The 23,859-nt window shown below is 47.4% G+C and overlaps 2 protein-coding genes across 8 annotated transcripts in view; one reads left to right on the top strand and one right to left on the bottom strand.

Annotated features, from left to right (window-relative positions):
* The window catches only part of S100PBP (S100P binding protein), a 21,511-nt gene extending 5,421 nt beyond the window's left edge, over window positions 1-16,090 (bottom strand). The window contains exons 1-4 of one of the 6 annotated variants that reach the window (XM_084816127.1): window positions 15,534-15,561; window positions 8,868-8,937; window positions 7,839-8,745; window positions 6,621-6,721 (exon numbers count right to left, since the gene is read on the bottom strand). In XM_084816127.1, the coding sequence (XP_084672253.1) occupies window positions 6,621-6,721; window positions 7,839-8,194 (457 nt within the window). In that variant the 5' untranslated portion in view covers window positions 8,195-8,745; window positions 8,868-8,937; window positions 15,534-15,561. Of the gene's footprint in view, window positions 1-6,620; window positions 6,722-7,838; window positions 8,938-10,542; window positions 10,740-15,380 lie in introns of those variants that run through there. The other 5 variants (XM_084816123.1, XM_084816124.1, XM_084816125.1 and 2 more) reach the window with 5 other exon arrangements.
* The window catches only part of YARS1 (tyrosyl-tRNA synthetase 1), a 20,704-nt gene continuing 12,554 nt past the window's right edge, over window positions 15,710-23,859 (top strand). For both annotated transcript variants that reach the window (XR_014785190.1, XM_084816122.1), the window contains exons 1-4: window positions 15,710-15,760; window positions 17,013-17,114; window positions 22,076-22,222; window positions 22,923-23,098. Coding sequence is in view for 1 of the 2 variants with exons in the window: in XM_084816122.1 (XP_084672248.1) it covers window positions 17,058-17,114; window positions 22,076-22,222; window positions 22,923-23,098 (380 nt within the window). In the remaining variant the exon portion in view is untranslated. The remainder of the gene's footprint in view (window positions 15,761-17,012; window positions 17,115-22,075; window positions 22,223-22,922; window positions 23,099-23,859) is intronic.

The raw sequence follows: 23,859 nt of genomic DNA, 5'->3' as shown, positions 1-23,859 counted from the left end.
CAAGGTAAGGGGGTTTCACACAGCCCTACTGTGGCCCAGTTGCTAACAGGCCACGGACCAGGACCAGGACCAGTCCACGGACCAGGACCCCTGGTCTAGACCACCTGTCAAATTCCATGAATGAGGCAAAGCAATGGTGCTATGAACACCCCATCTGGAAGCACCCTTACTCTCCTGGTGGGCCTCTGCAGGACCTCTGCAGCTGAGCAAAATGCTCAGGCAGGTTCATACGGGCACGGGCAATACTTTTAAGTACATGCTCCCCACACCTCAGCTTTCCCCTATTTATAGAAAGCCCCCACCCCCGCAGAGGCTGTCCATGAGACTCGGCTGATTGTGGGAACGTCCTCTTCCACTGGACCTCTCTAAATTGAAGTGGGAACCCTATTCAATTGGTTTACCAAACTCTCCCGCAGCTCCAAGTGTGCAGGGATCAAAATGGGATTGTTCCCCCTGGAGAGTTGTCAGCTGATACTGAATTCAAAACTGCTTTCCTTCAGTATGATCTGTAAGTTTTAGCTGCCCCAATTATGATATGCATAGTAAGATTAAAGAAATAATTTTGTTCTCTTTTACACTACCTGAGCCAGTGTGGTGTAGTGGCAAGAGTGTTGGACTAGGAGCTGGGAGATCCAGGTTCTAGTCCCCACTCGGCCATGGAAGCTCACTGGGTGACTTTGGGCCAGTCACAGACGCTCAGCCCAACCCACCTCACAGGGTTGTTGTGAGGATAAAATGGAGAGGAGGCGGATAATGCAAGCCGCCTTGGGTTCCTTGCAAGAGGAAAAAAGGCAGGGTATAAATGCAATAAATAAATTAAATAAATAAATAAATACCTGTCTTCAACACTTCCCCTTCTGCTCTGTGTATATTATTCCTAATAAAATACTAAATTTGGACCCCTACCTCAACAGGTGAATATGCGAGCTCCCAGAAACTTGGGAGCTTACCCAGGGTTCCTTAAGAACGCTTGTGAGTTTCAGCCAGTAGATAAGAGGGGCAGAACCGTGGCCAGGAGCCACTCTGAGAAGCGACTGCTCAGGTCACCCAGCAGAATGGTCAAGTCCTACTAGTCTCTATCAGGCCAACTGTGTCCAAGCCTTCGCTGTTCCCCTGCTGTCAACTTCGCCTCCGCCCCTCCCCACTTCTCCAGGAAGCTGCCCATGCCCCACAGTCCAGCTATCATAGAATCATAGAATAGGGTTGGAAGAGCCCCACAAGGCCATCGAGTCCAACCCCCTGCTCAATGCAGGAATCCAAGGCAGAGCATCCCTGACAGATGGCTGTCCAGCCTCGTCTTGAACGCCTCCAGTGTGGGACAGCCCACTGCCTCCCTAGGTAATTGGTTCCATTGTCGTATTGCTCTAACAGTCAGGATGTTTTTCCTGATGTTCAGTCGGAATCTGGCTTCCTGTAACTTGAGCCCATTATTCCGTGTCCTGCACTCTGGGAGGATCGAGAAGAGATCCTGGCTTTCCTCTCTGTGACAACCTTTCAAGTACTTGAAGAGCGCTATCGTATCTCCCCTCAGCCTTCTCTTCTCAAGGCTAAACATGCCCAGTTCTTTCAGTCTCTCTTCATAGGGCTTTGTTGCCAGTCCCCTGATCATCTTTGTTGCCCTCCTCTGAACCCTCTCCAGCTTGTCTGCATCCTTCTTAAAGTGTGGTGCCCAGAACTGGACACAGTACTCCAGATGAGGCCTAACCAGTGCTGAGTAGAGGGGAACTAGTACTTCCTGGGATTTGGAAGCTATGCTTCTATTAACGCAGCCCAAAAGAGCACTGGCCTTTTTTGCAGCCACATCACGTTGATGGCTCATATTCAGCTTGTGATTAACAATGCCAAGATCCTTCTCGCTTGTAGTGTTGTTGAGCCATGTGTCCCCCACCTTGTAACTGTGCATTTGGTTTCTTTTTCCTAGGTGCAGAACTTGGCATTTATCCCTATTAAATGTCATTCTGTTCTTTTCTGCCCAGCGATCCAGTCTATCCAGATCACTTTGAATTTTGTTTCTGTCTTCCAAAGTATTCGCTATCCCGCCCAATTTTGTGTCATCTGCAAATCTGATCATCATTCCCTGCACCTCCTCCTCCAAGTCATTACTAAAAATGATGAAGAGCACTGGGCCCAGGACTGAGCCCTGAGGTACCCCTCTCCCCAGTTTGAGAAGGTCCCATTGATAAGCACTCTTTGAGTCCGATTCTGTAGCCAACTGTGGATCCACCGGATCGTTGTTTCATCTAGCCCACTTTGAGCTAGTTTGCTCATCAGGAGATCATGGGCCACTTTGTCGAAAGCTTTGCTGAAGTCGAGGTATATGATGTCTACAGCACTCCCACAGTCCACAAGGGAGGTTACTTGATCAAAAAATGAGATCAGATTCGTCTGGCATGACTTGTTTTTGACAAATCCATGTTGGCTTTAAGTAATCACTGCGTTGTTTTCAAGATGCTTACAGATGGATTGCTTTGTAATCTGCTCCAGAATTTTCCCAGGGATTGATGTCAAACTGACTGGTCTGTAGTTCCCAGGTTCCTCCTTTTTACCCTTTTTGAAGATAGGGACAACATTAGCCCTCCTCCAGTCATGTGGCACTTCCCCCGTCCTCCATGATTTCTCAAAGGGAATAGACAGTGGTTCTGAGAGTTCTTCTGCCAGTTCCTTTATGACTCTAGGATGCAGTTCATCTGGTCCTGGAGATTTGAACTCGTTCAAAGTAATGAGGTGTTCCTTGACCGTATGCCTATTGATCTCAAGCTGCAATCCTGCCCCTTCAGCCTGTACTTCGCCTTTGCCAGGGGGGTCATAGACCCTCTTTTGGGAGAAGACTGAGCCAAAGTAGGAATTGAGCACCTCTGCCTTTTCTTTGTCATCTGTTATCATTTTGCCATCCTTATTTAATAGCTGAACCACCATTTCTTTCCTCTGTCTTTTACTATGCTCGTAGCTGAAGAAAGCCTTTTTGTTGTTTTTAGCATCCCTCGCTAACCTCAGCTCGTTCTCAGCTTTAGTCTTCCTGTCACCATCCCTGCAATTCTGTGCTACCTGCCTGTACTCTTCCTTTGTTACTTGGCCTTCTTTCCACTTCCTGTATGTGCCCTTTTTTGTTTTCAGGTCATCTCTAAGCTTTTTGTGAAGCCACACTGGCTTCTTCTGTTGTCTTCCACCTTTTCTTCTTGTTGGAATCGTTCATAATTGTGCCTTGAGAATTTCCTTTTTTAAAAGCTCCCACCCATCTTGGGCTCCTTTTCTCGTTAGTGTCACTTGCCATGGGACCTTACTGATCATTGTTCTGAGTTTATGAAAATCAGCTTTCCTAAAATCCAGGGTACGCGTTTGACTACACTCGGCTTTTGCTTTCCTTAGAACCAAAAACTCAAGTACAACATGTTCGCTTTCCCCCAGAGTTCCTGTAACTGCTACTTTATCCACTAAGTCATCTCTGTTGGTTAGGATCAAGTCAAGGATACTTGATCCTCTAGTTCCTTCCTCTACTTTCTGTAGGAGGAAGTTATCCGCCACACAAGTCAGGCATTTCCTGGAGGGGCCATGTTTTGCAGAATTTGTCTCCCAACAAATATCGGGGAAATTGAAGTCCCCCATTACTACTACATCATGCTTCCTTGAAACATTGGCTATTTGCTTTCCAAAAGTTCATCCTTGTCTTCTCCTTGATTGGGTGGCCAGTAGTAGACTCCGACCACCAGGTTACTATGCAGTAACAGGGAAACGGGTGTCAGAGGCTGGGGTGCGGGCAGCCCTGCCCAGCAGCATGTGCTGGGAACAAGCAATACCTCCACAGATTGATCAAGTAAAACAGTATGTGGGGATCGTGGATTTCATGAGCAAATTGGCCCCACTGCTACCAGCTAGGCAGAGGAATGGCACACTGCTGATAACAGGAGGAAAAGATGTAGGATCACAGCAGCTATCAAGGGCCCTGGGAGCCTTGCAGGATACAGGCCTGGAGCCAAGCAAGGAAAATCAGTCACAACAAAGCATATGCAGGCAGCAAAACTGCAGACAGGCTGCTCAAGAACTTCCTGGTGGATTGTGCCCTATGTCACTAAGGGTACATTTGGAAAGAGAAATCCTCTACCTGAAATCCAGTTCCTGGGGAGGCTTTGTGGACTCGTACCACTTTAGTCTATCAAGCCTCCCAAAGAACAGGATTTCAGATCAGCTGGGTGGCGGAGTGGGGAATTATCTGGAAATGTCCCTCTCATAACACAGAACACAATCCACCAGGACATTCTCTCGCGCAAAGCCTGCTGAAATGAGCAGGAGCTGTGCAAGAGCACACAAAGCTGCCTTGTCCTGAGTCAGACCACTCACTGGTCCACCTAAGCCAAGTGCCATCCACTCTGCCTGGCAGCAGCTCTGTAGGGTCTCGGGCAGAGATCTTTCTCCATTACCTGCTACCTAGATCCTTTTAGCTGGAGATGCCAGGAATTGAAACAGGGCATTTTGCATGCAAACCAGGTGCTCTAACACACACCCTCTCCTAGCCACTTACCATATTGTCATCTAAACCACTTTTAAAGCCATTTCACTCATAAGACCTTCTTCCTCTTCACCAAGTCTGACCAAATTCCATTCTATAAAACCGATAAATGCAGTATTGTACATAATGGCCTGGTTTGCACACAACTCTAACCAATGGTTTATTTACCCCATGGTTTATTTAACCCATGGTTTGTTGCCCTACCCAAGGTTTGTCTGGCAGATGACTGAACAAACCATGGTTTGTTTTCCCAGTCTCTGGGTTGTTTGCTTCCCTCCTCCTTGCCTGCTTCCTCCCTGTATAGCAAATGCCTTTGTGATACTGTAGTACTAGACTGTAGAACACTTGGTGTTTTTTTTTACTGCTCTTGCCTGCCGCCTCCGTAGCCTGGTGAAACCATACCATGGGTTAGCATTATGTGGGAACCAAGTCAATGTCAACAGGGGTGTCTTACAGGGTTGCTACCAGAGTGATCAAGGTAAAATATAGACATAAACATAAAGGGGCGCTTACAGGAAAATTCAGGAGAACACAAGGTATTCGTATAGACTTCCCCTTTTAAGCAGTAGGCTACTCTTTTACTTGCTCTACCCTAGGAACACCCCACCCTCACCAGTCATCCCCATCCACCAATCCCATGCCTAAAGCCATTGGAGAGAATACATGTTTGTGCTAATATCCAGCTTTCGCACATTACATAAAGCAGTCATGAGCAACTTCGACTTGAAGCGCCAGGGCTCTGAATGTACACCTTGCATATTAATGAGAAATGCATAATGGAAAAAGAAAAATAGGACCCTAATTAGACTTCCCCTTTTGTCCACATTACTTATCCTCAATGTGTATGCTTGAAACAGCCCAGCAGCTGTGCACCTGTTTATATTGTATGCATGGAGAGACAGAAACCTTGGGCAACATCACTGACACTGAGAGAGCCTCTTCATCTGCCCCAGAAGAAACCAGAAAATGAGCCATCATTGTGAGCCTGGAGACTTCCTCCTTACACTCTGGGGAGTTCTTAGAGACTCAGATCTGACGGGGCATGTCCTCTGCTCCCCCTGTCCCCCACATCGATCAGTTCTCATAATGCACTCCATACTGTGCCATGTGCAAAAACCTGGCAAATGGCAGAAAAGAGCCCCAGAGCAAAATGGCTCTCCTGTGCACTCAAGGAAGAAACACAAGCAGCCTGCCTCAAGACAGCCAGTGCAGCCTAGCAGCTAGAATGTGTGACTGTGGAGACCCAGGTTCAAATTATTGCTGAGACATGGAGCCTTTGGGGTGGCCCCAGCTGCTGCTGCTCTTCTAAGACAGGCTGGGGCAATATGCGCCACCCAGTGTGGCCCCTGCTACTCCTTGCTGCTGAATTCAGCAGTGGCAGGAAAACATTTTTTTTCATTTAAACAAATGGTACTTTTAGCGCTCCAGAGCACGAAAAGGGTCAAATTGAGCTTGTCTGCAAGTTAAATTTGACCATTTTAGCACTCCATCATGGTAAGAGAATCAAATTTAGTTTGCCAACAAGCTAAATTGAATCATTTTAGCTCTACAGAGCAGTTTGCTGCCAAATATCAGTGGTGAACCACTAATTGGGGCATGGTGTCCCATGGAACATGGCCTGCAGGTGTCTTTGTGTGTTCGGTGGGTGAAAATGGCCTCCAGACCTGTTGCAGTTGCCCAACACTGCTCTAAGTGAACCTACCTCACAGGGTTATTGCAATGATAAAGTGAGATAATTCCCTCAAAGCCACCCTGAGCTCCTTGGAGAAAGGGCGATACAAGTACAACAGATAAATGTCAGAGGAGCTCGCAGCGTCACCAGCCTATCAGTTCAGGAAAGATTCCTTCCTGACCCCAATTAGACCGAGTGATAACAAAACCCAGCTATAAAAGAAAAAAACTGCTTGTACAGAACTCTACATCACCTGACCCCCACCTCTGGCCTGGTTGAGGCACACACACACACACACAAAAAGGACAACACTGTTTCTGGAAGCAATCCTGATCTGATGGCAAGCCTTCTCAGCAGGAAAGAGGAACCCTAGTGTTTCTCAATCGCCACTTTAAGCTCAGCTAGGCTTTTGCAACCCAAAATTCTGTTTACCTGCAAGCTTACCTATTTCAGGTGCAGCACGACTAGCATGGTTAAGTACGGCGTAGATATATTTTTCCTTGCTTGACTCGAGGTCTGTCTCTTGGATGCATATTTGCTTAGGCCTTACAGGGGCAGAGGAGGGGAAAAAAACATGATAAACCGCTAACTTCTACTAGACAAAGAGGACAAGTTACAGAGTGCACTTAGGGGGCTAAGACAAGAGAGCATGCATAACCTTATAGAAGTTGTTTCTGGTGCCATACAATAACACCCCACTCTTGAGAGGCTGTACCCCCAATTTTTAAAAATCAAGTTTCCCACATTCATATTCATTAAAGTTGAAACACACCATTAGACATTAGATGAAAATCTGTCACACAACAGCTCTCTGAAATGCTGGGTGAGGGGAGGGAATGTTTACCCTACCTGTAAGAATTTTAAGTCATGGTTTTCAGATTTTTCTCCCCACTCTAACCTGTAGATGAACTACAGACGTGCGAAGTTTTGCCTTAAGTGCACACTCCTCTGTAACTAAGAAGTAGTAGTTTAAATGCAAGGCAGATTAAAGAGCCAGCATCATTCAAATAAATCAAATTTCTACAATCCTCAAGTTAAGAGTCAGGGCTGTAGGTAGTCTGTATCACCACCTGGTATCAGATGTATGCAAGATCTCTTGAGAATCTCAGATTTTTGGTTTTGAGGAGAAGCAAGTTTCTAGCCCTTGTGACTGCAGCAGGAGGATTCAGCAACCCAAAGGGGCTCTTATGCAACACCTCCTACGGGTGAGATTTCTGCATCTACAGAACTAGAAACTGGGGATCTCAGGAGAAACAAAGGAATGCAGGAAAGAGCAGACAAAGGTGAATTTAGAAGAATATAAATAGAGCTAACTACATGGTCAGCAAGAGGTTAATATGTAGGTTCTAAACCAGACAAGAGAGGGGTCCTCATGCCAACTTGGACATGGAATCTACACAGCACTTCTTCAACAGTGAAACTGAGTGCCTGCTACCATCTAGGAGAAGGTAACGGAATGCAAGGCAAACCATGCCAAGTTTCAGCACCATTTGGAGTAGGCACCTACACCGCCCCACCCCAAATGCAACTCCCTAAGTTCCCAAGATTAATCCAAGCTATCCAGAGCAGCACACCACATACAGAGAGCAGAAGAACACAGAGCCTAGCAGACCATGCTCCAAAGCAAGCCTAGCTGCATACAACAAGGGAAGGTGTTCTGACCTCTTCGGTTCCTTGGAGCTGGGATCTTCCACCTGAGCCCCTCTTTGGTCACTGACAGAATTGGATGGTGCAGCTTCCCCATGTGAGCTGGCAGAGTCAGATTCTCCCTCCGTCTCATGCGGCCAGTCATTTGTACTCTCCCCTCCTTGCTCATGCTGCTTTGGGAAAGCCTGTCCTTCAGAGGGCCCTTCAGCCACTGCATTAGTTGAGTCATGCTCAGCCACTTGCTGGCTTACTGTTTGTGAATTCTCTCTCACTGCCTGAGCGGCTTCCTTATCCGCTACCCCAGACACAACATTCCCTTTTTCCACACTCAAAGAAGCTGCTGTAATAACTGGAGCAGCTTCTGCAACCATGGGACTATTTGAACCCAAACCAAGCCCAACTTGATTTTGAGAGCTCTTGTTCAAACAGCTCTCATTCTCTGGATACCCAGAATATTTATTGCAAGCACCACAACCATTTGAGTAGGCTGAAAGGCCAGTCAGAGGGAGAGGCTGTGTGCTTATGGTCTTATCTAGAGCCCTAGGAAGCTGTGCTACTTTAAGAGATGCTAACACACAAACCCTTTCCACTTCCTCTGTATTTAGTCCATATACTACAGAACATGGGGAGGTCTCCAGATCATCTGACAAGAGTTTTTCCTCAGCTTCAAGGGAGAGTCCAGTGGGCGAGTCTAGTGTTTCCCCATATGAGGGCTCTAGTAAGGTGTCATCAAGGTCAGTATCATCACAGTATCCACTGGTGGCCAGTGAACAGACGGGTGAAGTTGCTATTCCATTGCTTGGGGAGGAAGGAAATGAAGGTGACAGAGAGAATGAGCTGCAGCTTTTCGTATAGCATTGTCTCTTCACGTCTGACTGAGTCCCCTCTTCAAACTCTTCCAAGTGCCTCTTGCTCCTGGAAACTGAATCATTTAAGAAAGTGACTTTAAGATCACAATGGAGCCCAAAATGGCAGGAGCGGAATGTATTGTTTGCCATGATGCTGCTTTCCTGGCTTCTGTTTTTTTAAGTCTCCCTGCTCTACCTTTTGCTCTCCAGACTAAGGGAGGTCCTACGCTCAAGACTTTCTTTCAGTCAAAGCACTTCTCAGTTACCTGCAAAAAGAAAAGCAAAAGAAGCTGGCTGAAGTGATCTTTACACTCTGCTCTCTCCCACCCTCTACCACTTCTGCACCGGAAAAAAACCCCACCCCACTGCTTTGGACATTTCCCACTCAAAGACTGCATTTACTTGGAAGTAGATTTCACTCAAATCCATTAGTTTTGTTCCAGTAAACACTGGAAGAGATGCCACAGGCAAGTCAGAAAAACTTGAGTACAACCCCCCACCTCCCGAATGTTTGTAAAGAAAGGACTGCAAATCACAGATAGTGAAAACAATATGGCCTGTTACATGTTCCAAAGTTTAACTCCGGGGATGTAAGCTCTGTGACCCACCATGATCCAAGACTAAAGATTTGGAGACTCTGGGGCAGAAGTGAGTCCAAATGGATGTCCACTCCTCCTCAGGAGAGGAATAATAGTGAACTACCTTACAAGCCTCTCATGTGAATAAAAACTGCCCCCCCAAAAACCTTGCAAAGCTAAGGCTGCAACATTTACCATGAAGCAAGTCCCACTGAACGCTATTAGATTTACTTCCAGGGAGCAGAAAGAAAGAAAGAAAGAAAGAAAGAAGAAAGAAAGTCAACTGGCCAGTCACACATTGCCACAGAACTGTCAAGTACTTTTAGGCTGCAATCTTAGAAATGTAAAATTTCTGGAAATGTTGAAGCCATGGAAAAAACATGTTTTCCCCATTTTTCCCCAGAAAAAAATGAAAATTTGAGGGGAAAAAAGAAAAATATGTAATGCTTAAGCTTTAGTGCTCTTCACAGATCTAAAGTCCCTTTCATGCTTTAAGACAGCCTTCCCCAACCTGGTGTCCTCAAGATGTTTTGGACTTTAGCCTGAGGGAGCAAGGCCAATCGACAGGAATACTGGGAGTAGGGATGTACCGACTGTGTAAAATCCATTCTGTCTGTGTTTCACGGACAGGTGCCTTTCATTCCATCATCCGCTCATCAACAGAATCGGATTCCCCCCCAATTCACGCAAATTTGGACGTGCGAAAATGCGCACATTCCCCCCAAACATGCAGTTTCACGCTTTAGCCTATGGGGTAATGAGCACTTTTGGCCGGGTGTTTTTATTTTGCATATTTTTTTTTAAAATACTTCTTATTCTATTTCTATCTTTTAAAATGAAATAACAGGACCAACAACCTAATCAGTAACTAGTTTCCCAACAATACAGTATTCTTATGAGGACACAGCAATAACAAAAAGAAGAAAAAGAAAGAAAACAGAAGGAAAAGAAAGAAAAAAGATCCATTACACACCAACTTCAAATCCCATTCTACTTAAGAGTTATACCTATAACATTGGCAATATTACAATTCAATAAAACAGATAATCAACCTTACATTTCAATATTCTATCATCAATCTTATAGCAAGGAAGCAGGCCTACAATTCATTTCCAGTAACCCATATATTGCCCTTCAGTTAACATATAACTATAACAGTTTAACCGGCCAAAAATCTTACTAACCAATCTCATAATAATGAAGATAGTAATAAAAAGGAAGAAAATTAAACAAGATAAATAATAACAAATCACTAATAAATTTTATAGTATTATATGATAAAAACAACCTTACAGCAAAATGAGTGTGCACATTTCTGGTCTGCAAGTCTGGGGAATCTGCCTGACAGGGAAGAACCAGTCTGCTGCAGAATCCATGGGTTGGATTCACAAAAACCCAAACTAATTTGGTTCCATTGTGGATTTCTCCGATATCCCTAGCTGGGAGTTGTAGTCCAAAACATATGGAGAGCACCAGATTGGCAAAGGCTGCTTTAGGAACATAAAATATATTATGCATAAGTTTGTTTGTTCATAAAGTTATCATTAAAATTAATCACTTTAAAAAGGAAACTCGGTTAGTAAATTTGTAATTTTTTCTGAATTCATTATACCAAACATGATAACTTTATGAGCAAAACAAGTTATACATAATATATTTTATGTCTGACCAGAGGGAACTTCAGCAAGTCATCCCTGAAATATCTGAATCATCCTGGAAGCCAAAAGAAACAGGAAGAACTGGAGGCACAGGATGACTGGCATACAGCATCTGTTCCTGTGTGTTTAGGGAAATTCCTATATCTGTCCCTGTTTTGTGGGATGGTTTAGGGAAATCTGGTCTGAAGGAAAAGCTATTGAGATTGTATTTAGCTGGGAAAGACTCTCTCACCTATTAGGAATGGTAAGCAACCGTATTTAAGAACCCTTAAGAATTTAAGAAGGGGAAGAAATGGAAGCAGTGACAGATTTTACTTTCTTGGGCTCCAAGATCACTGCAGACGGTGACTGTAGCCATGAAATTAAAAGACGCTTGCTCCTTGGGAGGAAAGCTATGGCAAACCTAGACAGCATAGTAAGAAGCAGAGACATCACCTTGCCGACAAAGGTCCGTATAATCAAAGCTATGGTTTTCCCAGTAGTAATGTATGGCTGTGAGAGCTGGACTATAAGGAAGGCTGAGCGCCGAAGAATTGATGCTTTCGAACTGTGGTGCTGGAGAAGACTCTTACGAGTCCCCTGGACTGCAAGGAGGTCAAATCAGTCAATCCTGAAGGAAATCAACCCTGAGTGCTCATTGGAAGGACAGATACTGAAGCTGAAGCTCAAATATTTTGGCCACCTAATGCGAAGAGAAAACTCTCTGGAAAAGACCCTGATGCTGGGAAAGACTGAAGGCAAAAGGAGAAGGGGACGGCAGAGGATGAGATGGCTAGATAGCATCACCAATGCAATGAATATGAACTTGAGCACGCTCCAAGAGAGAGCGCAGGACAGGAAGGCCTGGCGTGCTATGGTCCATGGGGTCACGAAGAGTCAGACACGACTGAACAACAACAATTATTTCAAACTATTATTTAAAAAGTGACATTTTATTCTCATTTGTAAATGATTTCCATCAATAAACATCCTATTTTGTGTTCATTTTGAAAGGCTGTCTCTAGTGGTGGTGTTATCCCATGCCTATGCCATAGGAACCAGGCTACTGAGTTTCTTTTAGGAAGTTTATTCTAGCAGCAGCAGTTAAAGGTTTTCTAGCTGAGGCAGCATTACCTAGTGGTGAAGTCTAATTGGGAACTTTATTAAAACCTTGGCAGAGATTTCCATAGATCTAAGCCTCAAAGTTATTTTAAAAAAGAAAGAAACAAACAAACACAGGTCAGGTAATCCATATGCTCTTCTATCTCATCTGGTGGCAGTGGCAGGATAACCTACAATGTTTCTTTCACATGTGGGTTTTAGATTAAATTACATTGACTACTAGCCAGAACAAGCCCAGAAACATGAGATTCCATAGGACAAAACCCAAACTATCAAGAATGTACATTTTCTTCCATATTACAATATGGTGACTCTATTCCCATATTGGCAAACTGAGGATGACTTGGAGCATCCCTAAATGTCTATTGGTAAAAGATACATTAGACTAATAACTTTAATAAGGCATGGAAGAAATAACTATGCCAAGAATCTTACAGAGAGGATTTCCGGAGGCAACTGAAAACAAGCAAAGTTGCTCGTTTCTGAAACAGGGCAGGTCAGTGGAGTTCTTTTTAAGGGAGCTCCACAGACCTGTCCTGATGCAGAAGTGAGCATTCCCCAAATTTGGTTTTTTTTTCTGGGCCTTCACATCTCTATGCAGTCTTAAACACACTTAGAGGAGAATAAGTCCTACTGAACTCAGAGAGACTTACTTCTGAGTAATTACACTTAAGACTGCACTGTTAGTACAAAATATGGCAGCTTAGGAACTGGGTGTTGCAATCATATTACACCAGTATTTTATCATCTTCACTGCCTACCAATGCATTTTCATGCCTAATTCGAAGTACTGGTGTTAATCTATAAAACGCTTCACAGCTTGGGACCAGAGAATCTGAAGGACTGCCAATTCCTAAGTAAATTCCTACCCAAGCTCCAAGATAGTTAAGAGGTCCTACTCCAAGTGTCCTCACATGGTGAGGTACAGCAGGTGGATACTCAGGAGAAGGCCTGTTCAGTAGTAGCTCCCTATTAATGAAATACCTCCCTCAAAGACGCCGGCCTGGCGTCCATTTTGTTATCTTTTAGGCAATAAGCAAAGATCTTTTTATTCTCTCAGGGATATACATATCCTTTGTATATTTCTACCATGTTATGTTTAAGTAGTTTTATCTCTAGGCTGTTTTTAATTGATCATTTTATTAAACTGCTGTTGACTTGATTTACAGGGATTTTGGTTTTTTGTGTTTTTACTGTTGATCACCCTGAGAGCTATTAGCTTTAGGGTTATTAAAAAAGCATTAAAAGAGTTCTAAAAATGGCTGGAAGAATAAAGAGGTCTTCACCTAGCACTGAAAATATTGTAACACAGGTGTGCAGCAAGTCTCTCTGTGGAGGGTATTCCACACATGGCGTATCACCACTAAGAAGCCCCTCTCTTGTAACCACCCAGGTAATCTGGCCCCAAGCCATTTAGGGCTTTAAATTGGACCCAGAAATGGACCAGCAGCCATTGCATATGGCAAAATACTCATATATGACCACACTGGCCAAGAAAAGTTGATCCAATAAAAGATGCTAAGTATGTTACCTTGTATCTGTGGGCTCAACAACGTAGCAACTCTTTCTATATCACTGTAAGATGTGCTTATAAGAATACAGTTAGAACAGAGCAGGGATCAGCGTTGCCCATGGGCAGCAGTATGCCCTCAGACACCTTTCTTGGCACCTGAGGTGCCCTACCGCTCCCACTTCTTATTTTTATTCATAACAAAGTTTCTTACTGGAAGCTGAGATGGCTTAAAAGCAACGTGAGGGCATCTAGCTGCTCCCATCTTTTCTCATGAATACCTCTAGGCCTCATTGGGGCTCACTCCCCAATTCTTAGGAAATTAAGATGGCAGATGGCTGCAGGCCAAGGCTTTCATCTGCAACACACCCATTTCGTGGTGTCCAGGACAGTTTCCTAAATGGCCAGGTGTACCCACAGGCCCCAAAAGGTTGCCTACCAGAATAAAGGGCAGAACAGTTTCTTTTCCAACTAGCAAAAGATAAGGGGTAATGTCTGGCTCACAACTTGCAATGCCTGCTCTGTTAACCACAAAAAGAGCCAACTTTTTTAGGGGTAGAGAGCGAGAGCAGTTGCAGATGCTTTTTTACATACAGCAGGGGCAAACAATAACCACATCGGAAGGAAGTCTGTTACGTCAGGAGACTGGGCAGGGGGAGGTGAGACTTCTCAGATATGCTTAGAAGTGGTAGTTGTGTTAGTGTGTTGCAGCAAAAACAAGAGTCTTGTGGCACCTTAAAGTCTAACAAATTTAACTAATTAATTAAAATGGACAGTGTCTACAAAAGCTTATCCCAGAGTAAGTTTATTAGTCTTTAAGATGACATAAGATTCTGTGTTGCTTTTGCTTAAAAGGGGAGACAGGGTGAGTGCAGTGGGATCCTGAGGAAACCACCTTTTCCTAGGACACCATTAACTGAATTCTACTTGTGGGATCACACTTCAGCTATTCTTATGGCCCAGCCCTGAGGAGGACACTAAACTGATCAACACCCCACTCCTGCTCCCTGGGATTGGCATGCTGTGAGCCCAAAGCCAGTAAACTGCTATATTCAGCAGCTTCAAGTTAGGCCTCCATCCTCCTTGAACAGCCAACGCGTCCCTTGACAGGAGAGATTACTCAGAGAAAGTTAGGGGGCTCAGGATCCCCCCCCAAACCTAAGAGGACAAGAGTACCCTGTGCCTATTGTCTTCCTGCAGTGTGGGTGCCAGTGTAACCCACTCCCAGGAACAGTGGGTGCTCTGCGATTATCTGATTCCATGTAACTTGGGAGGGTGTGGGGAGAGAGCATCTCCTACCATCTCGGAGTAGCTGGGGGAAAGCCAGTGCACACCGCTCTCTCACACACGCCTCAGCTGGGAGGTATGGCACTATCCGTGCATCCTACCGCCGTAACTTAGCCCAAGTATGTATTTATATTCCTCCTCCCCTCCTATCCTGCTTCATCTCCCCTACACTAAATTACAGATTGTAAACCCCTCGAGGCAGGGACCTGCCCACTTACACTTTGTAAAGCACCATGCACATAAGTGAAACTACACTGGTAATAAATAATACGTATGGTTCCCCACCCCCCGTAACTCCCTTTCCCCACGCTGGGAGGGTCTTCAGCCCTTCCTTGCAATAGTAGCTGTATCCCCCTCACCCGCCCCGCGAAGCACTCCGGGTGGGGTGGGGCGGAAATGAATAAATGCCCCCACAGCTTCATCCCTGCCCTCCCCCGCGCCGGCGTGGGCGCCGCTACGTCCTTACTTCTGGGCAAGCCTCGCCCCCTCCCTTTTTAAGGGAGATGCGGGGAGGGGGTCGGAGCCCCCCCAACACTGCCCCGACGGAGAGACCACGGCACAGGCCACCCCTCTACCTGGGTCGCGGGAGCCGGGCTTGAAGCCCCCTATACTTCACGAGGGGGGCATTAGTGCCTTACATCTACCGCCCGCCCCGCGTGCGCCGAGCCGGCTCGCCAGTGCGGCAGCTGTTCGTCTCCGCCCCTGCGACGAGGACAGACCCAACTCACCCGCCGCCATCTTGGCTCGCGATGCGCCGGGAGACGCCGCCGCAGCTGACCTAGGCAGCACGCCCCGCCCCGCCCCGCCCCGCCCCGCCAAGGAAGCCCCGCCCCCTTTCCCGCCGATCGAGTCTCTCGGCGCTCGACTAGGGGAAGGCGAGGCAGAGGCCGCCAGGCTGGGATGCAGAGCGCCGAGAGCAGGGAAGCTGATGCAACGCAGGGCGGACCGGCGGCGGGTGAGCGCGCCAGGGAGGGAGAGGCTGCCTCGGAGACCCCCCGGAGGGGCGGGCCTCATCCCGGCCCCGCGGCGCTCCCCTCAGGACGGGGGGGCAGCTGGGGGCGCCGCGGGGCCGAGGGCTGGCCTGAGCGGCCGCCTGTGGCCTGACCCCGCGCCAGGCTCTCCTCGTGCTCCGCGGCAGGGAGGCGGCGCGGCCGGACTGAGGCCGCAGCTGCCCAGCCCCCGTCCTGAGGGGAGCGCCCTCTGCCCAGCGAGGCGACCTGCTGCTCGGCTGCTCAGGCCAGTCGAGCCCACCCGTTCGCCAGGGAGCGCGGCGCCCCTCGTGGCCACTCCGTATCCTGCTCGCCTTCCCGGGTGGGGCGCTCGGGGGCCCTCCAGTGCTGGCCGGACCCAGGCCTGCTTGGCCCCAGCCAGGCGGGCTTCGTCGCTGGCCTGGCGCAGGCGCTGCCCAGGAGGGGCGACGGGCCTCCTTTCTCTTCTGCTCCGGCGTCCCTGGACAGCCGCGGCTGTTTCGCCCCCTGCCAGGCCAGCGCGCCCCCTCGCTCAGTATTGCCCGCTGCCGTTTTCCCAGCGCTGCTTCCTGAATTTCTGTTATCCACAGAGAAGCCAGTGATTGAACCTGGGACCCTCTGCTTACATGCCACGTGTGTGCTTTGCCCCCGACCTCTGGCTCCTCTCAGCCATCACTGCCCTGCCTGCCCTGGTCCCACCCTCACCTGAGAAATACAGCACACACCCAGCAGTCCAGAACGTTATAGCCCATGTGGCTTTGTCTCTTGAGGGGCAACAGAGGGCCTCTCTAGTTGCACCAGGGGCTGGTAGTTACAGATTGTGCTGAGTAATTAATTCTCCTAAGATGAAAAAAGGAAATATCCTTGTTTTTATAGCATACCAGATTTGGGTGGGGGCAGGCAACCACTGCTTCATACTGGCAGTAGTGGGGATTCCAAGTGATTTCCCCCCTCTACACACGTTATAAAAGAAAACAATGCAAGGAGGCTTCTAGTTCAGCCATTCAGTGGTGCTCTGTGACCCCTGTTCGTGCAGTGCGGGCACAGGAAGAAGCCTAAGACTCTGCCAGCCTGTTTTTCTTTTCTAACTTTCCATCCTTGGGGAAAGTAAAATCCAGCTAATGCTAGGAATGCCCTATGAGGAAGAAGGGGATGAGGACAACCTATGCTACTCTTTGATATGGCTTTCTGCTCAGTGCTTCCACCTGCTTTTCCTTGAACAATGTGCATTTTGTTCAGTTTCGTTTCTAAGGGCTTGTTGGCAAGTGAGCAGCTGCTGGCACAATGGGACACGAACTGACAGCACAGGAGAAGTACCACCTGATCACCCGGAATTTGCAGGTACTTTGACCGGAATGGCTGAATAGGAGGCTAAAATGTGTTTCCGGTTTCTTATTCAGCACATATGTGCAGACTCAGTTTAAAAAAGGAACTGAAGTTTGCACCACCCTGCTCCCCAAAATAAGCTTTGGGCCACCTCAAATAGCATATTCCCCCACCAGGAGACTGTTCCCTTTGTAATGCCCCACCCAATTATTTTCTGATACATGTATGAATAAGGAATTGGGGGTTTCAAACCCTGAAAGAAGCCTGTTCCACCCGAAATTATATAGTCTTGCCACCAGGACACTGTCTCCTATGAGGTGCCATAATGTTGTGTCTGGTCAGAGAGTTTCTTTGAGCAGGCAGGGAACCCGAAGTCCTAAAGCTTAAGCACAGATTGTGTAAAGACAAAAATTTGGGCTGGACATGGTGCTAAGACTTCTCAAAGGTGACAGTCATCTGGTGATGAGGGTATATGATGAGTTGGAAGGCCAAGGTTTATTGGGGGGGGGGGCAAGCCTCTCCCCTGTTCCTTATTCATTGATACACCTGCAAGAAAGGAATATAATTGATGTGGGGGCATCACACTTGAGTGTCTTGCACAAAAACAAAGCTTTGGGTCAGACATGGTGCTAGATCATCTTGTAGGGAGTAGTCTATCAGTGCAGTTCCGTATTTATGCTGTTACTGCACCTATGTGTTGCATAAGGAACTGGAGACCAGGAGGCAGCTAAAGTGATGATAATGTTTGTAATTTGCATAAGTATCAGCCAAGCCTTTTTGAGTTGGAAGGTTCCAAGTAGCTACCTAGGTGGCTTCCCAATCCCACCAGAAACATTTTATAAAGGATTATAGTAAACCATATCAATAGCCCTGCACATTACCATTTGGAGCAAATAAACAGTAAATGCACTTATCAAATGTATCCTACCCAGCTCTTGGTTATTTGTACAGGCAGGCGATACCAGGCAGCTAAGATATTCATGCAGTCAGGAGTTGAACTACCTAGCAAAGACACAAATTTATCCCTCTGTATCTTTAAAGGCAACATGCACCAGAGTTCAGGGGTGACCTTACAACCCATGTGATTTCCTGAGCCGGTGCCAGCTCTGGATTCTCAGGTGGCTATTAACTGAGTTTTGACTTCCAAGTTAATTAGCATTAATACATAGATTTTAGGTAAAACACTTTGGGAAACATGCTTTTTAGTGAAGGGAGACAAGAAAAGGCAGGAGGTTTGCAGAGGTGCTAACTCTCCGCTAGGGGTCCTGTCTGGTACTGCTTCTTGGGTGTAAAGATGCCTTATTGGGTTTGGGCTTGCAGAATGCACCTTATTTTGCTAATTGGTGGTCCAACTTCCTGTGGCAAAGTTCTTTGAAATTCACCCTTTCTTAACCCAGGCCAAATAATGCTACACATTGCAGTAATCTAACCTAGATGTTACCAGAGAATAGACTTCAGACACCAGGTGGTCCCCATCCAATAGGGCTACCAGCCAAACCTGGTAGAAGATACTACGTGCCACAGAGGCCACCTGAGCCTCCAATAGCAACAATGGATCCAGGAGTACCCCCAAGCTGCAGACTTGCTCCTCCAGGGGGAGTGTGATCCCCTCCAGAGTCAGTTGCACTTCCCCCATCTAGAGAGAGGAACCATCCACCGGCAGAACCTGTGTCTTGTGTGGACTGAGCCTCAGTTTACTTGCTCTCATCAAATCCATTACTGAGGCCAGACACTAGTTCAGCACATCCACCTGCCTGATACAAAAAGGAGTAGAGTTGCATGTCATCAGGATAGTGATGACAATGCCAAAACTCTGGATGAGTCCACTCAGTAGTTTCATGTAGATGTGAAACAGCGTGAGAGATAGAATGGACCCCTGTGGGGCCCCAGGTTGGGGCCGAGCAGTACTGCCCAAGCACCACCAGCTGGAAGTGACTATCCAGGTAGGAGTGGAACTACCACCAAGCAGCGCTCCCAACTCAGACAGCCGCTCCAGGAGGATACCATGATTGATGGTATCGAATGCTGCCAAGAGAACAAGGGGTATCAACAGGGACACACTCTCCCTGTCTCTTCTGACATACGTCATCATACAGAGTGACCAAGGCAGTCTCAGCACTAAAACCAGGCCTGAACCCCAACTGAAATGGATCCAGAAAATTAGCTTCAGCCAAGAGTCAAGGAGCTTGCCTTTGTTGTCCAAGATGACCAAATTCCTTGAGTTTCTCTAAGAGTCTTGTGGTACCTTAATAAATCTGTTAAGTCTTCATAGCATAAGCCTTTGTGTATAGAACCCATTTCATCAGATGCATGAAGTTTCTCCATACATGGGTATTTGTAAACAGTGGAGTCAAATGGCCCTGAAATGCAAGGGGTCCCATCTTGATGATTCTTTGTAAAGCTAAAATGTATACAAGATAAGCACAATGACCATTCACGGTAGCAGTAATTGGTGATGTCACAATTGTCCTAGCTTTCCTATGTTGATTTCATGCTCATAGTGGAAAAGGAAATGAACGTCCCACTTGAGACAAATAAAATCCTCTGCTGATAGATTCTAGTTTAGCAATGTCATGCTAGTGTCCCCTGTTGACATTTGTTTGTTGGAAGATGGCAGCTTTCAGTTCAGCAGTGGAGTGTCCTTGGAGGTGGAAATGATCTCCCACTGGTTTCTGAATGTCAGATTTGTGTCCTTTTATTCTTCTGCACGGAGACTGACCTGTCTGCCGCATGCAAACAGCAGATGGGCATCGTTGGCAGATGATCAAATATATCCCATTGGAACATGAGGAGGTGAATGCGCCCTTGAGGCTGTGGGCTGCCATTATTCAGTCCTGTAAGAGCGTTGCCCCAGTGGATATGAAGACATTGGGGTTTGTGGCAGGGCCTAGTTGCTGGATCTGTGTCTCTCTTAGGTGGCTTGTTGTTGCTGGTGAGTAAGCATTTTAGATTAGGGGCTATCTATAAGTGAGGACAGGCCTTACCACCTGATTCCTGTGGAAGAGCAGATCATTGTCCAGGCTGGACTGCAAGTCATTTGATACATTGGGAGTGGTTTTACCTGGGGGCTGTAGATCACAGCAAGTGGCGTTCTTCTGGCACATTTTCTTCTGGGCCTGTCTTATAGAACAGGCAAGGGCAGACTTAGAGCTTGTGGGATCCACTTTGCATTGCAGTAGAACCATGAGGTCAGCCAGTGGGAGCAAAATGTTGCTTCAAGGGGTGTGAGTGACACAATACAAAGTGCTGGCTCAGGGACAGCGCCGATTGCATACTGGATCCCGCGTATGCCATGCATTAGGATGAACTACATATCCACATCTGCATCTGAGTTAATACAGGTCAGGAGTTCTAACAGCCTAACAGGGTGCAGGGAGCCATTTTATTATTGCTCTTATTAGACAGCTGGGAGTCTCTCTCTTAAGCGGCCTGCTGCTGCTGGTGAGTAGCTATTTTAGACTGGGGGGTTCTCTGTAAGTGAGGCAGCCTTGTTAGTGGACTAACATGGTTGCCACCCCTCTGGAAGTTGCGTTCCTTCATTATCCTATGTAGGCAGTCCCTGTCCACGGGACCTCCAGGGGCCCTCAGTGGGAAGACCACCAATAGTGGATGAGATTCCCTGAAGAAGCTCTTGACTGCCCTGTGCTGCCACCCATCTTCTCTTGCAATGTGCAGCCGTGAGAGAGACGTGGGTAGTCCAGCACCTCTGGGAGGTGCTAGGTGGGGGAGACTGCACTAAGCTAACCCTTTGCTACCCCCCATTTCGTCAGTTCTGTGCAACAGCTCTTCAGTGTACACAAAATGCTCTCCAATCCATATCTTGTGTTATTCTTCCATCGACCCTCTGAGGTGGGCTAAGTGGAAGCTGACTTGGCCAAAGGCCCACCAGCTGTGTTTAGTGGCTGAGCATCTGAACGTGGCTTTCCTGCAGCCAGTCTCAATGCTGCCTCTGTGCTGATGCAGAGGGCTGGCGGTGGCCTGCAAATGCTGGGTGCCTCCAAGGTCCCAGGGATACGTCAGTTTTCCCAGCATGGCCTGGGAGTGTGTCTCTGTCTGACAGGATTATTCATTTCTTGCTCCTGTTCTCAAAAACTGTAGGATGAAGCATTTAGGTTAGAAAGCAGATGTCTAAACCATTCCCTGAGGTTGTGGAGCTGTTTGGCTTTGAGTTCTTGCGTTTTCCCCTCAGGTGCCCTTTGGTTTGCAGCTTGTGATAGTATCTTGTCCAATTTTATTTCCTGGCTTTTCCTGTAATTCACCTTGCTACGTGTCTGCTCAGTCTGAGCATTGAGAGCAGCAAGGAGCAACTTGTGATCCTCCAGATGTTGTTGGACTGCATCCCTCACCATTGACTATGCTAGGTGGGGCTGATGGGAGTTGTAGTCCAAGAACATCTGGAGGGCCTCTGGTTTAGACAAAGAGAGCGGGACTCAGAGGGGCCAATGGGAAAAGCAACACCACAGGCAGCTTAATTTAGACAGTCCAAAGCAAGCAAGCTTTTGAGTCACATAAAACTCTATCTCTGGTGTGCAAACTTTCCAGTATCAAAAATAGAGGATATAGAAACCTTTGAACTGGTGATCTTGGTTATGTCCTGATGAGAAGGAGAGTGCCCAGAGCAATGGGTCATGCAGAGATGCAACAGGCAGTCTCCCTTGAGAGCAAGTTGCTCTGCTGTGTATCTGCAACCAGAGTGACTGAATGATCCAGGCACACCCAGTATGAAGATGGGGCATGATTACCAGCTCCAAGGAGAGGCTGAGTGGAAGAGGCCAGGCTGGAGCAGAGAGGCCTCCTCCGTTAGTGGATCCTTTGGGCTCACATGATGGTTTAATTATTTCTCTTGCTTTGGGAATTGCTGATCTCGGGTCCCTCCCCCCTGCTGCTTCAGTGCCCCCTGGCACCAACTTCCCAGCCCTCGCCTTGTTTTCTTGCTTTTCTAGCAGAGAGGCTGACTCTGTCTCTCCCACTTGCAGGAAGTTCTCGGAGAGGATAAGTTGAAGGCCATCTTGAAAGAGCGTGAGCTGAAGATCTACTGGGGGACGGCCACCACGGGCAAGCCTCACATAGCCTACTTTGTGCCCATGTCCAAAATAGCAGACTTCCTCAAGGCTGGCTGTGAGGTATGGCTGGCTTCTGCCTTCTCTGAGTTCCTTGGCTGTTGATAAGTAGCACCTCAGCCTTCATCCTGGACAAGAGGAGCTGTTCACTTTTAGGAACCACTGGAGAGGGCGGCCCCATGCTCCCCTGCACTCCATGCACAGGCTTCTTGCACGTATACATGCACAGCCCGGGTCCCTGCTAGGCCACCCAGTCTCAGGACAGGGGTGCAAATGCTGTACCGTCCCGAGGAGCGGGGAGTAAAGTGGTCTGCAGTTTGGGACACTGTGAGTGGGTGGAGCCTGAGAGGGAAGGGGTGGCTGATACTGACGCTGCACTTTCCATTTCTCCATGGCTCTGGTCATTGGACAGAACACAGATCAAGCAGAGACTTGTGTATCTCCTGGAAGAAAGAGAGGGAGGGAGAGTGAAGCAGTTAGGCCAAACATATTTAAATTGTAATCTTAAACACACCTTTTTGTTGGGAATATGGACTCCCTGGGGATTCACTCCAAATAAATGTGGTTTCCAATCAGATTGCCTGCCTGCCTCTTTGTTCCCTGACACACTAAGGAATGTCTGTTTGTGCGGTTTTGCTACCAGCTTGGCATGCAGGCCCTGGGTTTGACTCCTTCTTGCTCCCTCCAAAGGCATTTGGAGGGAGGGCCAACGTTAGCGCTAAGCTGGCCAAAGAGACTCCAGCTGCACATGCTCCTCTCTTAGGTGACAATCCTGTTTGCTGACCTCCACGCGTACCTGGACAACATGAAGGCTCCCTGGGAGCTGCTGGAGCTGCGCACCCAGTATTACGAGAGCGTGATCAAGGCTATGCTAGAGAGCATCGGGGTGCCTCTGGAGAAGCTCCACTTCATCCGGGGGACCGACTATCAGCTCAGCAAGTAGGTCTGTTCGGAGGGAGTGTGGAATTGCAACCTGATGAGGGGGGTTTCTTTGGGCAGTGGGCGTTGAACTGCTCAGGACTCTTCAGTGGATTCGCACGTTCCTGCTGAGGAAAGCTCTTAGCCCTACTAAGCTTTAATCTGATGCCAACTGTTGTTTGGGACTGGAGGTTTGCTCATGTTCCATATGATGCCTGCTTGTTTTTGTGGCACACGAGAAACTGAGGGTGTTGCACGTTATCTTCGTCAGTGATACTTGGACCTGCTGGAGCTCATCTGGGCTTATCTGGAGAGGCCCTGTTGCATATCCCACCAATATCTGAGGCTTGTTTGGTGGGAATGCACAGTAGAACCTTCTCTGTTGCCCTGCCAGGGCTCCCGGATGATACTCTGCTCCAGACTTTTTTGTGTCAGTAGGCCTTTGGCTGGTAGGATGTCTGATTTTGGCTGGGTTCAGATGTAATGATAAACCACATCGTTCCGTGCTATGTTCAAGAGCCTCAGGCTCATGAATTCCCCCTGCTTTGATGCAGCTGCAAGGAGGAGATTGGAAGCATTTGCTTTCGTTTTCACCTAGCTGCAGTTCGTCATTCTGTGCAACCCCAGAACTGTGGTCAGCCTTAACTATGCAATAGTTACAGGTAACCATCGTTTGTCTGTGTTTGGACATAATGAGAAACTGGTTAGTTGGGAACGGAAGCAGCGTCATGGCTGCACCGGAGGTGTGAACCTGAGGCTTGTGAGTGTAATGCTAAGCTATA

This window comes from Heloderma suspectum, chromosome 10, assembly GCF_057233095.1.
Source record: "Heloderma suspectum isolate Gila_16-S chromosome 10, 16-S_ref, whole genome shotgun sequence".
NCBI lineage: Eukaryota > Metazoa > Chordata > Lepidosauria > Squamata > Helodermatidae > Heloderma > Heloderma suspectum.
This window is presented reverse-complemented; position numbering and strand designations above follow the sequence as displayed.